Source organism: Notolepis coatsorum, assembly GCF_963971535.1.
Source record: "Notolepis coatsorum genome assembly, chromosome: 3".
Lineage (NCBI taxonomy): Eukaryota > Metazoa > Chordata > Actinopteri > Aulopiformes > Paralepididae > Notolepis > Notolepis coatsorum.
In genome coordinates, this window is record NC_140167.1 from 9,926,060 (window position 1) to 9,941,059 (window position 15,000).

Consider the following 15,000-nt stretch of genomic DNA (forward strand, 5'->3'; position numbering starts at 1 on the left):
TATTATCACCCGGAGGAGAGCAGACCTCTAGTGAACTGCAGACACTATTATCACCCAGAGGAGAGCAGACCTCTAGTGAACTACAGACACTATTATCACCCAGAGAGGAGAGCAGACCTCTAGTGAACTACAGACACTATTATCACCCAGAGGAGAGCAGAAAAAGTTAAAAGAATAAAGACCAAACACCATACAAAATATACTAAGTACAAAATGCAACAAAATGCAAAAATGAGTTACTGTAGAGATATAGTGCACATATGTTAGTAATAAAAGCAAGGATAAAAAAATATATATTGTAAGAAACATAATTGTACACGTTTTGAGATATTAGTTGGTAGTAATCATGGTTGTAGAGGTTGCAAATTGCAGTCTGTTCATTAGAATTAATTGTCCATTTAATTTACATGTTATATAGATTTTGGGGGAGGCAAAGTATTCCAAAAGTATCTGTATCCAGGTTTCTCCCAGGAAAGGGTGCTTCCAAGGGGGGCGAGCGAGGGTGTGGCGTGTTGCCTATATCTGATCTGGTGTTCAGCCTTAAAACCGCTCTCGTCGTTAACCACACAATGACATGACGTTTATCGTTGGTGCATTAAAAGGTGCTGTACGTTTTTTCTTTGTTAAAATACGTTGTATACATGATCTCTAGTCTACATTCTTGACAGCCATCACTGATATAGAGTGTCTGGTCTGTAACATGGGTCTCCCAGTCCTTCCGCTCTGCAGTAAACAGGAAATATATTGTCTGGTATCCTGTTCCCACTTTATCCAATCAGGAGAGAGAACTCCACACTACAAAAACATTTAAATTAGTTTTAAGCAAATAATGTGCTTGAAACTAGTCAAAACAATCTGCCAGTGCAGTACGCAAATTTGGCTTGGCAAGTTTTCTTGAAATAAATCCAAATACGTATCTACGATTGCCTCTCCTGATTGGATAAAGTGGGAACAGGATACCAGGAAATGTATTTTGTGTTTACTGCAGAATGGAGGGACTGGGAGACCCATGTTACTGACCAGACACTCTGTATCAGTGATGTCTGTCGGAATGTAGAGCTACTTAGCACTTATTTAAACAAAACAAAAAAACACTTCACACAGCTCCTTTTAATCCAATGGATTACATTACCGGCTACAATGCGGTAATCCCTAACCTGGGACAGAGTACTGTATTTTGAAAAAAGAACCTTTTGAAAATACCGTAGGTGCCCCCTGCAGAAACATAATCTGTCCCATGTGAAAGCACCTCGTGGACAAACGCTTTAGAAAAAGCGCCGTATAAATAAACCTCTAATCATTATCGCAGTTCTGCTGTTAAACACGCCCTCCTATTAGAGGATGTGAATACCCGAACAGTACAGTAGGTTTTCATAATGTCCGATATGGGGGGGGGGGGGGGGGGGGGGGCCTGGGGCTCAGTTACATAGCAGCATGCTGGTCTCTCACTAATCAACGGAGCCGTGTTTGTTGTTGTTTCTCCCGTTATTGCAGCTCCTGATTGGATTCGAGTGTGGAATAGTGGTGATGTGGGATCTGAAGTGCAAAAAAGCTGACTACCGCTATAGTTATGATGAGGTAAGGCATACTTCCCTCACAACTCTCTGGCTCATGTGGGGTTTTGGGGGATGTCGGGGCGTTTGTTGCAGAGTTTTTGTTGTTGTTCTTGTTTTAGTTTACTCACGTTTTGCATAATGCTTCTGCATGACAAATAAAGACTTCTTCTAAAAGAAAACAATGCGGATCTCTCACACATGTCCCAAAACTCGAATCAGTTTTGCACACGTTCATTTAGTTTGACAGTTATTGAGAGTGAATGAGTTTGAATATGGCCAGCACAGTGATGTCATCGGGGGACATTGGATCATTGTGTTGTGTTCATTACAGCTCGATGGAGTGATGTAGATAAAAAAAATAGCAATGCCTTGTCTTTTTAGGGACTGCTACCGTATCATTTAATTGAGCTGTAATTAACACAACAGAAGGATTCAATGCCCCCGATGACATCACTGGGGACCATATTCCATCTCATTTACTCTCAATAACTGTCAAACTATGTGTGTGCGAAACAGTTTTTGGACGTGTGAGAGATCATGGTCGCATTCACACCAGAGCTGTTTGGTCCGCTTTAAACGCACCAGAGTCCGTTTCCTCGGATAGTCCGCTTGGTTTGGGGTGGTGTGAAAGCTCATTCAAACTCTGGTGCGGACCAAAAAAGTTAACTCTGGTCCGCCTGAAAACGTAGGTCTCGGTTCGCTTCCAAGTGAACCCTGGTGCGCTACGTTTGTGGTGTGAATGCTCATCGGACCAAACGCAAGACCAAATATAGGAAGTGACCCGATAAACTGTGCATCTTGAGTAGAAGGAAACAAAAGAAACACTGCGGCGCGCACTGTAAAACAAGCACTCGTGAAACATGTCTCATGGACAGACGTAAGTGAATGAGGTAAAAGCCCTGATAGAAATATGGTCAGACGAGCTAATTAAACAGCTGCTTGTGGCCACTCACAAAAACAACGAGGTGTAAGTTGTTTAGCGAGAGAATGACGGCAATGAGCTTCAATCGAACAATCGACCAATGTCACATCAAAGTAAAAAAAACTGCGTCAGCATTTCAGCAATATATGAGAATAATGTGTGTGCGCTGGGCTGCTTCGCAGAATAATGTGGTGTGTGTATGTGTGTGCACTGGGCTGCTTCGCAGAATAACGTGGTGTATGTGTGTGTGTGCGCTGTAGAGCTGTCCCCGAAGCCTGTTTTTGGGATTCTATATATATCCAATAGACGAGCGCCCTTTTCGATCGCGTGACATTGTTCAGAAAGTTTGGTGCACTTGACAAATTGCAGTGTGAAAGCAAACCGAACCAAATGAAGAATGCAACAATGTGAATGGAAGCGGACAGTGACAGTTGGCCTTCGGGAGAGGTGTTAGTTGGACAATGCCTAGGCTAACCGGCACTGTCCGCTTCCATTCATTGTGCTAAGCTAGGCTAGCTTGCAGCCAGATAGCTTTCTACTGAACGCACAGAGAGGAAACTGGTATCTATCTTCTTGTCTCTGTCTGGAGAAGACGGTAAGCTAATTTACCCAAAATGTTGGCGTGTTCCTTTAAAGTCACCGCATGCATTGCTCTCACAGAGGTGTGCGACTGTGTGTGTGTGTCTCTGCAGGCGATCCACTCCGTGGCCTGGCACCACGAGGGCAAGCAGTTTGTGTGCAGCCACTCCGACGGCACTCTGACCACATGGAACATACGAGCCCCCGGCAGCAAGCCCAGCCAGACCATCACACCACATGGTAGGAGGAGGCACACACATACATGTAATATACATATACATACATACACACACACACACACACACACACACACACACACACACACACACACACACACACACACACACACACATATACATACATACACACACACACACACACACACACATACATATAATATACATATACACGCAATACATACATACATACATACATACACGCACACACACACATATACACATATACGCACACACATACACATACTGCACATACACACATACATACACATATACACACACACGGGCACCCAAGTGGCGACCCATGTAACGCGCTGCGTTGCGAATCGGCCAACCCGGGTTCGGTTCCCGGACCCGCCGTCCTTTGCCGAATGTCTTCCCCCCGCTCTGTCTCCCGTTCCTCCTCTCTCTCTCCCTCTACCGGACTGCCCGGTAGTACAAACAAATAAAAAATTACCAAAAACATAATAAAAAATAAATAAAAAACATATATACACACACACACACACATAAACATACACACACACATACATGCACACACATACACATACTTTACACACACGCACACATATGCACACTCACACACATTTTTGTATTCAGAGTTAATTATATTGTTTACACTGTTAATTTTTTTCATATTTCTATATTCAGATCAAATTTTTTATTACCCTGCCCATACCTGTACCTCCCCTACCCCTTGGCCCTTCCTTCCCCCATGCTGCTATGACGCCTGAATTTTCCCAAGGGGATCAATAAAGGAATATCTTATCTTATTTGATCTCATCTTATTTTATCTCATCTTATTTTATCTTATCTTACACACAGAAATACTTTTTAGAATTTTTGAATCCACAGATTACACATCACACACACACACACACACACACACACACACACACACACACACACACACACACACACACACACACACACACACACACACACACACAGGCACACACATAATAATTCAGATATTATCTGTGGTTCCACATGCTTCTTAATAACAAGCCACGGGTTCAGAAAACATAGTTCCCTCTGCCACGCCTCGTTCCCGGGGTGTCTCTGTGCCCTGTGCGCCGTGCGCGGTATTTAAAAACAGATGGACTCCCGCCGTGCCGTATGTGTCTACCATATGCGGCCCCGCGCTCCGTGCCATATGCGTACTGCACGCCGTGTCCACGTTCGTCACCGTCGTGCGTTTGTCTCTGAACGCTCTCTCACCCGCCCGCTCTGTCGCTCCCTCCCTCTCTCAGGAAAGCAGCCAAAGGACGGTAAGAAGCCCGAGCCGTGCAAGCCGATCCTGAAGGTGGAGTACAAAACCACACGCGCTGGGTGAGTCTGAGAGTCTGTCATCCTGTGTGTCATGCTGCTGACTCCCAGGGGCAGTAGTGAGAAAGTCTGGGGCCCTGTGCACGTGACTTGTCTCTGGGCCCCCCCTCCCCCCTCCCCCCAAAATGTTCAGTAAAACAAAAATCTATGCTAACAGGAATTTAAGTAAATTAAATCAAGTGTGTGTGTGCATTTGTGTTTGCACATGTCTGCATGCTTGCATGCGTATGTGTGTGTCTATGTGTGTGAATGCACAATGGTCCATGTGTGCATGTGTGTTTATTGTAACCAGGGACCCCCCTTAATGGGGCTGTCTGGGGTTCTGTCTTACGACACCGTGGGGAGGAGAGGCTGTCTGACAGTGATGTGTGTGTTTGTGTGTGTGTGTGTGTGTATGTGTGTGTTCATTGTAACCAGGGACCCCTTCATGGTGATGTCTGGGGGCCTGTCTTACGACACGGTGGGTAGGAGAGCCTGTCTGACAGTGATGCATGGAAAGAGTACTGCTGTCCTGGAGATGGACTACCCCATTGTAGACTTCCTAACGCTGTGTGAAACTCCGTATCCAAACGGTAAACACCACAGGAGACAACGACGACACACACGCCAGTGTCTCCATGTACAGTACACACCATATACATTTAGAATGATCAAACGTAATTGAATACATTCATATATATTTTTTTTTTAATATCTTTTTATAATGTTCTATTTTTTTATAATTAATTCAATACATGAATTAATACATTTGTATATATTAAAAACAAATACAGTGGTGGGAGGTTGTAATTGAGCTATTTACTGTAATAATCACTATTCAGTATCCACTCTTTTTTTATTCTTTTTTTTTTTTAGATGTGAAGCACCTCTTAGACTGTAACTGTACACTCACTCATCCAGTCACTCACTCACGGGTTAGCCACGCTCACAGGCTATTTGCTTCGTGTAAGACCATTTTGCTTCACATCTAGGACACGCAGTGTGTCCTTGTTGCACTGATTCCGTTCTTAGGTGGATGGTTTATTATGATATGGGTTATTGCCGAGTCATCTTCCTAAGTTTGTTTGTGTTTTTGGGGCAATACCAGGAGGCCATCAGTCACTGACACCCACCCCACTGTGTTACATTAACACACCCTACTGGACTATATACTTGCCCACTCTATTGTTACATCATTCTAATTAGTGTATACAATTGTATAATTGACCACATCTGCCCAGTTGTACAGCCCTGGCCTATATTTTATTTCGTAAATATATTATTCTATTGTGCTTCACTTAGCTCATATTTCATTTGACTTTACTCCACCACTTTATTGTATTATCTGTCTGTTAATGTCTGTCCGCTAATGTCGCACCAGTAACATCCAAAGCAAATTCCTTGTAGGTGAAAAAGTATACTTGGCAATAAAGACCTTTCTGATTCTGATTCTGATGCATTTTAGTATGGATTTGATGTTGTCATTCTCTTGAGCAGGTGGTGGTCATTGTGTTTGCTGTCCACCACTGCTGAAGAAACTGTGCAGATGAAAGATTTACCCAGATATTGCCCAAAACGAACTAGGGCAATGACTCAGAAATAGGCTTGCCGCAGTAGTCTGTGTTACCGGTGTAGTTACCGGTGTTACTAGGTGTTCAGGCTCCACCGAGTACATTACTCGCCCACCGGTGTATGCTTTGTTTTATTTATTTTCTTTTTTTTTTTTATTTAAATAAAACCCATTTAGTTAACTTTTGCATATCGGTGCGAATTAGTCAAATACTAAGCGTGTTATCAATACTTAATCAGACAACATTATACATATTATATATCTATTATAGGTCCTGTGCAGCAGAGTCGGAGTACAGAGTAGCTTAAGTTTCACTTTCACTGAGATCAGAGGAGGCCCTAGAGACGACACGAAGAGGATTAGGAAATATTTTGGATTAAATCCCACAGCAGCTCGACTGGAGAGGAGCTCAGAGGACCAGTCCAGACCAGCAGCAGTATGTTTGACTGGAGAGGAGCTCAGAGGACCAGTCCAGACCAGCAGCAGTATATTTGACTGGAGAGGAGCTCAGAGGACCAGTCCAGACCAGCAGCAGTATGTTAGGAGCTCAGAGGACCAGTCCAGACCAGCAGCAGTATGTTTGACTGGAGAGGAGCTCAGAGGACCAGTCCAGACCAACAGCAGTATGTTTGACTGGAGAGGAGCTCAGAGGACCAGTCCAGACCAGCAGCAGTATGTTTGACTGGAGAGGAGCTCAGAGGACCAGTCCAGACCAGCAGCAGTATGTTTGACTGGAGAGGAGCTCAGAGGACCAGTCCAGACCAACAGCAGTATGTTTGACTGGAGAGGAGCTCAGAGGACCAGTCCAGACCAGCAGCAGTATGTTTGACTGGAGAGGAGCTCAGAGGACCAGTCCAGACCAGCAGCAGTATGTTTGACTGGAGAGGAGCTCAGAGGACCAGTCCAGACCAGCAGCAGTATGTTTGACTGGAGAGGAGCTCAGAGGACCAGTCCAGACCAGCAGCAGTATGTTTGACTGGAGAGGAGCTCAGAGGACCAGTCCAGACCAGCAGCAGTATGTTTGACTGGAGAGGAGCTCAGAGGACCAGTCCAGACCAGCAGCAGTATGTTTGACTGGAGAGGAGCTCAGAGGATCAGACCAGCAACAGCATGTTTGCGTGATGCGCTAAATATTGACATCCGTTGGTTTATTTTTTAAATTAGAACATAACGTCAACCCTGTCCAACAAATGGATACTAGTCATTGAAAATGAATTAAAAACAGACATAGTGGATCAATGTAGCAGCATAATGTTAAAGATCAAAGTAAGCGCTCTACATATATTGAGCGTCATTTTGTAAAATGTCTGGTGTCACCGGTAATACCGGTGTTGTCATGCATTTATTTAGTCATCAAATCACTGCGGCAACCCTACTCAGAAATAACACCTAGCATAATAATCTGCATCAGAGTAGTGCTAGTGCAACAAGGACACAGTGTCATACAGTCTCTTTAGTTCTAGGATTCTTCTGTGATTTAAAGAAACACGCCAACATTTTGGGAAATTAGCTTTTCTCCAGAGAGAGATAAGAAGATAGATACCAGTTTCCTCTCTGTGCATTCAGTAGAAAGCTATCTGGCTGCACGTTAGCCTAGCTTAGCACAATGAATGGAAGCGGACATGGCCGGTTAGCCTTCGGGAGAGGTGTTAGTTGGACCAATGCCTAGGCTAACCGGCCATGTCCGCTTCCATTCATTGTGCTAAGCTAGGCTAACGTGCAGCCAGATAGCTTTCTACTGAACGCACAGAGAGGAAACTGTTATCTATTTTCTTGTCTCTCTCTGGAGAAGACGGTAAGCTAATTTCCCAAAATGTTGGCGTGTTCTTTTAACTGTGTTATCCATTGGAATTCTCTGTTTTTTTGTTGGACCAGACTTCCAGGAGCCCTACGCGGTGGTGGTCCTGCTGGAGAAGGATCTAGTTGTCATCGACCTCGGACAGATCGGGTGAATATTAAGCCTTCCAACTGGGGTGGGAATGTAACGCAATCCACCAGCCCCACGGGAACAACTATGGTTGTGGCTGGTTTTGTTAAAGGAGCACTTCACCAAAAAAAAATTTTAAATGCTGATTTGCATATAATATATAATCTCTAATATATATATATAATTGCATATAATCTCGCGCACATCCGAAAGCTCGAAACAGTTTTGCACACGTTTATTTGGTTTTGACAGTTAATGAGAGTAAATTAGTTTGAATTATGACCACCAGTGAGATCGGGGACATTGAATCCTTGTGTTGTGTTAATTACAGCTCAGTGAAATTATAAGGTAGCAGTCCCCATAAGACAAGGTATTGATTTTTTTTTTTTATCTACCGGTACATCTTTTCATGGAGCTGTAATTCATTTAGTAATAGATTTATTTTTGGTGAAGTGCCCCTTCAAGTTCTTAGCTGGTTAAAGGTGCACTATCTAAGATCTTTTGAAGTGAGGACTGCGTAGACTCAACCACATTCAATTATGAGGAATACGCTGGAATTAGTCATTTAATAGCTGAATCTACATCCTCATTGCGGCAGAGTGTAGACCCAAGCACTAAATTACATCTTTATTCACACAGGAAATCTTTTATGCCGCATCAGGAGGAACACGCCAACATTATTGGAAATGCGCTTAACATCTTATCCAGAGTCAAGAAGATGGATACCAATTTCCTCTCCGTGTGTTCAGTAGAAAGCTATCCGGCTGCAAGCTAGCCTAGCTTAGCACAAATTAATAGAAGCGGATACGAACCACTAGCCTAGCTTAAAACTCCAGGAGAGGTGTTTTTGGCCAACAGCTTGGCTTCCGTTCATCTGTGCTAAGCTAGGCTAGCTTGCAGCCGGATAGCTTTCTACTGAACGCACAGAGAGGAAATTGGTATCCATCTTCTTGTCCGACTCTGTGGTGCATTTGCCATAATGTTGGCGTGTTTCTTTAAATAGTCAAAACAAATATTCTGGGACCCACCAGCCACTGTGTTTTTTTTTTTTTTTTTAACGATTATTGTATATTGAGAATGCAATTTGTTCAGACCTAAATCTCCAGGGTTGACCAATGAATCATCTCCGTGTTGCGTTGACAGATATCCAATATTTGAGAATCCGTATCCTCTCACCATCCACGAGTCGCCGGTGACCTGCTGTGAGTACTTCGCAGACTGCCCCGCCGAGCTCATCCCTGCACTTTACTCCATCGGCTCCCGGCAGAAGAGACAAGGTTACAGTAAGAGGGTAGGTGTCGCGCTGTCCCCGACTAAGGATTTGGATGGTCGACTAGGATTGGCCAAAATTTGCCGTTAGTCGACTATTTGTCGACTTAAAAAAAAAATATATATATATATATATATATATAATATTTAAATTTTTTATTTTTTTTTTAATCATTCCATTTGGGCTGTGGGGGGTGTTTAATGTCTGAAGGAGTCGACTGAAGGCTTCTTGTCCTCTGCAAAAGCATGCAATTGGTCCACTGATGGATACATCTTTATTTTGTCTACTCTAGTGTGTTCATTAGATGGGTGAAATCCTCTTTCAGTGCCTCTGTGCCTGTTTTCGTAGGCAGTTAGCCTCTGGTATGCGTGCCATTAGCGTTAGCCACGCTTCTAGGCCTCTTTTCTTTTGGAAAGAATGATAAAAAAAAATATTATTATTTTTTTTTTTTAATATATTCAACTAAGAGGTTGGCCAGTCGACTACGGCTCCTTTCGACCGATTAGTCGACTAATCGTTTAATAGGGGTCAGCCTAGGTGACAGGGCTGCCCCCTCTCTCCGTCCACCAATCACTCGCCTTGGTCTCGAGACGGTCTCTTTCCATACTGAATGAGAACACATCTACAGTATAAGCACTTGTTATTATATATAATTATAAGCACATCTCTGGTACTAAGAACTAGATTTAAAATGATAAGCACATATCTGGTAAGCACAGGATTTAAATGATAAGCACATCTCTTGTAAGGTCCCTCTGCATGATTGTACTATTATGCGAGACACACAATTTTACAGATTTGTTGATTAAATGGTAAACATTATATTTGTTAATATTTGTTTTTAATTTGACACGTTTTGATAGGAATGGCCTATAAGCGGTGGAAACTGGGGTCAAGGCACACAGAGCTACCCAGAGATCATCATCACGGGGTGAGTGCAGACCTGAAACATTTACTCTTCATGCAAAACGGGGGGGGGGGGGGGGGGAATGCGATCAAAGTAGATTTTAACTTTGTGTTCCTTATTCACAGACATGCTGACGGGTCAATCAAATTTTGGGACGCCTCTGCACGTGAGTATCCCCATCGATCTCAGGGCTTCCCCTAAACAATGGACAACGTACCAGCGCCACCATGTGTATATATTACAGCCCCCCTCCGGACCACCCCCTAGTTGAGTCATAGCCCCCCTCCGGACCACCCCCTAGCTGAGTCACAGCCCCCCTCCGGACCGCCCCTAGTTGAGGCTCAGCCCCCCTCCGGACCACCCCCTAGTTGAGGCTCAGCCCCCCTCCGGACCACCCCCTAGCTGAGTCACAGCCCCCCTCCGGACCACCCCCTAGCTGAGTCACAGCCCCCCTCCGGACCACCCCCTAGTTGAGGCTCAGCCCCCCTCCGGACCACCCCCTAGTTGAGGCACAGCCCCCCTCCGGACCACCCCCTAGTTGAGGCTCAGCCCCCCTCCGGACCACCCCCTAGTTGAGTCACAGCCCCCCTCCGGACCACCCCCTAGCTGAGTCACAGCCCCCCTCCGGACCACCCCCTAGCTGAGTCACAGCCCCCCTCCGGACCACCCCCTAGTTGAGTCACAGCCCCCCTCCGGACCACCCCCTAGTTGAGTCACAGCCCCCCTCCGGACCACCCCCTAGTTGAGTCACAGCCCCCCTCCGGACCTCCCCCTAGTTGAGGCACAGCCCCCCTCCAGACCTCCCCCTAGTTGAGGCACAGCCCCCCTCCAGACCTCCCCCTAGTTGAGGCACAGCCCCCCTCCAGACCACCCCCCTAGTTGAGGCACAGCCCCCCTCCGGACCACCCCCTAGTTGAGGCACTGCCCCCCTCAGGACCACCCCCTAGTTGCAACTCAGCACCATCTTGTTTGAAAACCCAGGATCTATTTGAAATCTGCATAACGTGATCTCAAAAAGAGAGGCGATCGCTCTTTTAACACTTTGGATGCCAGCGACGCGTTTTGTCGTTAGTTCATGCCGCCAGTTGAGTGCCGCCAACGACATATAGCGTTTGTTTGTCGTATTTTTTTTTTTATTGGCGATTTGAATTCATATTTCATCAATCGAGCCTCACGCTAGTGTTGCAGAATCTCTCTGACCTCAATTGGGAAGATACCGCCTCCTATCGTCTCTCCCTGTGTAACGGCACCCCATTAGTTTAGACTGATGAAGGGGGGGGCCAGTTTCCTCATTTTACTTTTCCGTCAAGCCAACTGAAGAGACCAAGTGATCGCCGGCCCTCAGAAATGCGTGGATTATGTATTTCCAGCACCCAACGCTGAATCAATAAACACGATCGATATTTGGAATGGCGATCAGGAATTGGAATAATCTTTTTGGATAACATCTGATCTGAGGTAAGGAATCTATTTGACCAGTCTTGGGATAATCAGAGCTTTTTTCACAGATATATCAACGTGTCCCATATGTGTGTGTGTCTGTGTGTGCCGCTGATCAGGAAATGAGAGAATCGTTATTTCAGCCCGCTTCTATAGCGTGCATAAGTACACATATACTATCGATAATCTAGCGTTTATTTGAAAACGATTCATAAATAGGGCGAAAAATTACAACGTTTTTGTGTATGCCCGAATATTCCAGTAAATGCCGTTTATCACGGAATCTATATATTTTCCTGAAAAACGAGGGCTTTTCAAAATGCTATAAAACGGAAATTAACCAATTTAAAAAAAAAAAAAAAAAAAATCGGTTTCGACAATGTTGACTGCAAACAAGTTGTAACTGAGGGGTACAATTCCCTGACTGTATTACTAGATATGATACTTACTACCACTACCTTTGTACTTAATATTCGGCCACCCAGTACACGGCATAAATATATTATCATAAACACTCTCACGTAGATGAAACGGATCCAACACAAATGTACGAAGTCGAAGTATGCGTTTATTACTACACAGCAATGGTGTGTAGAGCAAGCACTTAATCACTTAATTACATTTATGAATTGAAATAGTATGCACTTTTATGGCAAAGAGTATTCGTCGGTATATCAATAGAGAATGTCCAATCTCTGATGGCGCAGGTGGTACATATACGACCTGGAATAGTTAAGGAATAACAGCAATGATACTTTAATGATTATAAGACTGGATACACTAAGGGGGGGTTAATCCGGTCGCTTGTAAGCCGACAGGAGTAGGAGGGGGGGGGGGGGGGGTAGAATCCGGCTGCCTCGTCCGGCCAAGGGTATCCCAGGTGAACCCACTGTAGTGCCGTTCAATGCGCCGGCGATCCTTGGACCACAGATGAAAGCAGGTGGACTCTTTGTGGGCCGGCTCTCTCCGGTCCACGGGGGAGAGACGTGAAGCGACCTCGTCTTGCAGAGCGTCTCCTCACCTTGCGTCCTCTCCAGGGGGGGGGGGTTCCAACACACGGCAGTGTCGGGGGTCTTTATCCATGGAATAATCAAAGTATACAAAGCATAATCCGTGCCTGGGAAGGCGGGCTGTCGTCGGTAGAATAATCCGGTATACAGGTCCACTCGCTCGTCGGCTCTGGGGCTCCTCGGGTGCAGCTTCACATGGGGTCAACCACCCTGGGTAAGCAGCCAGTTCTCTGCCCGAAACGATGGGGTACTGACTACGGTAGTATTCTCACCGCACGAAGCACTATATATTAACAGACTATTATTAGCTTAATAGACTACGTCCAACTCGACGATATAGTGCCAAATATGACTATTCAAATATTAATATACACGATGTCTCAATACCGATGGTAGGCGAACTTGGCCTTACTCCCACACGTGGCGTCGCGGGGAGGCTTTACGTCTGTGACTCTATTGGAGGGTAAGAAACTGGACTGAAAAGAAAGTCCTACTTTAGTAGCGCAGTATATATACGCACTATGAACAAATAGTCCCATTAGTGGTGCGGTAGCCAGATTCCTACGCGGAACTAGGACTTGTTCGTACATGTGGAGCGGTACGTTTGAACTGGGTCTGAGGGGTATGGCAGCCTGGCACCAAGTCTCGACCAATAGTAGAATGGAGACTATTATGGGATGTTCAGTAGGCTAGAATGGATATTCAATGCATATTGTACAAGGAATATACAAGGGATATCAGGGAATATTAGAGAATATACAAATACAATTAAATATATATATATAAATAAATATATATATTCGGTTTAATCTGGCCCTTCACAACACAAGTCATTGATAAACGACGGGCAGATTAGGCTCATAGCCATAATTTTTTTTGATCTCCCATTTTTCTATTTTTCTCCCATCCCAATTTCGTATCATCCAATTCAACCCTCCCCTGTCACGAACGCTGTCTCCCACAAGCCGGCTGCAATGTGGACTAAGTCATACATAGCACGAGTCCCCTCCGATACTCGAGGTAACAGCAGTCGCATCTTTCCACCTGCACGGCGCGATCTTTCAGCGTCAGGGGTCTGCGCTTTGGAGGGGCGCCGCCCCCATCGCTTCCTGATTCTACTGCGCAGGCGCACCAACCGACCTGTAGGAGTCGCTGTCCACAACGCCCCCGATCCCCACCCATCAGTTTCCCACCCCCTAATACTGCCAATGTGTATTAGTGCGGACGACCAGCTAAACTGAAAGCAATGTGGAGCGCTGGGCTCGAACAGGCGAACCCAGCGTCTCCAGCATTCGTGGTGAGCGCCTTGCCCACTGCACCACGTAGCCGCCCTACACATAGCCATAATTTAAAACAGAGATTATGCATTCACAACATTTTTTTTTATAAAAAAATTACTTGACTTGACTTGCGTCTTTGCGATATGACCTCCTCTCCTCCTCTCCGCTCTCTCTCCCCCCCCACTCTCTCCCTCGCTCTCCCCTCCCCCCTCTCTCTCTCCCCCCCACTCTCTCCCCTCGCTCTCCCCTCCCCCCTCTCTCTCCCCCCCGCTCTCTCCCCTCGCTCTCTCCCCTCTCTCCCCCCTCGCTCTCTCCCCTCTCTCCCCCCTCGCTCTCTCCCCTCTCTCCCCCTCTCCCCCCGCTCTCCCTCTCTCTCCCCTCGCTCTCTCCCCTCGCTCTCCCCTCCCCCCTCTCTCTCCCCCCCCACTCTCTCCCCTCGCTCTCCCCTCCCCCCTCTCTCTCCCCCCCCGCTCTCTCCCCTCGCTCTCTCCCCTCTCTCCCCCCTCGCTCTCTCCCCTCTCTCCCCCCTCGCTCTCTCCCCTCTCTCCCCCTCTCCCCCCGCTCTCCCTCTCTCTCCCCTCGCTCTCTCCCCTCTCTCCCCCTCTCCCCCCGCTCTCCCTCGCTCTCCCCTCGCTCTCTCCCCTCTCTCCCCCCTCTCTCCCCCCTCGCTCTCCCCCCTCTCTCCCCCCTCTCTCCCCCCTCGCTCCCCCCTCGCAGTAATGCTCCAGGTGCTGTACAAGCTGAAGACCGCCAAGGTGTTCGAGAAGCAGACGCGCGGCGGCGGCAGGGAGGAGTCGAAGCAGAGCACGGACATCGTGGAGGAGGACCCCTTCGCCATCCAGACGCTGTCCTGGTGCCCCGAGAGCAGGGTGCTCAGCGTGGCCGGGGTCTCCGCCCACGTCATCGTCTACAGGTTCAGCAAGCAGGAGGTCACCACCGAGGTCGTGCAGGTAACCTGTTCATCACGTGAGACGGTCCTTTGTTTAGTGGCTCAG

The 15,000-nt window shown here is 46.4% G+C and overlaps 1 protein-coding gene across 1 annotated transcript in view; it reads left to right on the forward strand.

Annotated features, from left to right (window-relative positions):
• The window catches only part of stxbp5b (syntaxin binding protein 5b (tomosyn)), a gene marked incomplete at its 5' end in the record, with an annotated part of 106,376 nt that overhangs the window by 51,820 nt on the left and 39,556 nt on the right, over positions 1 to 15,000 (forward strand). Inside the window, 9 exon segments of the mRNA XM_084310376.1 lie at positions 1,495 to 1,578; positions 3,171 to 3,297; positions 4,547 to 4,625; positions 5,040 to 5,194; positions 8,047 to 8,119; positions 9,242 to 9,389; positions 10,232 to 10,299; positions 10,401 to 10,441; positions 14,723 to 14,955. Of these exon segments, the coding sequence (XP_084166502.1) occupies positions 1,495 to 1,578; positions 3,171 to 3,297; positions 4,547 to 4,625; positions 5,040 to 5,194; positions 8,047 to 8,119; positions 9,242 to 9,389; positions 10,232 to 10,299; positions 10,401 to 10,441; positions 14,723 to 14,955 (1,008 nt within the window).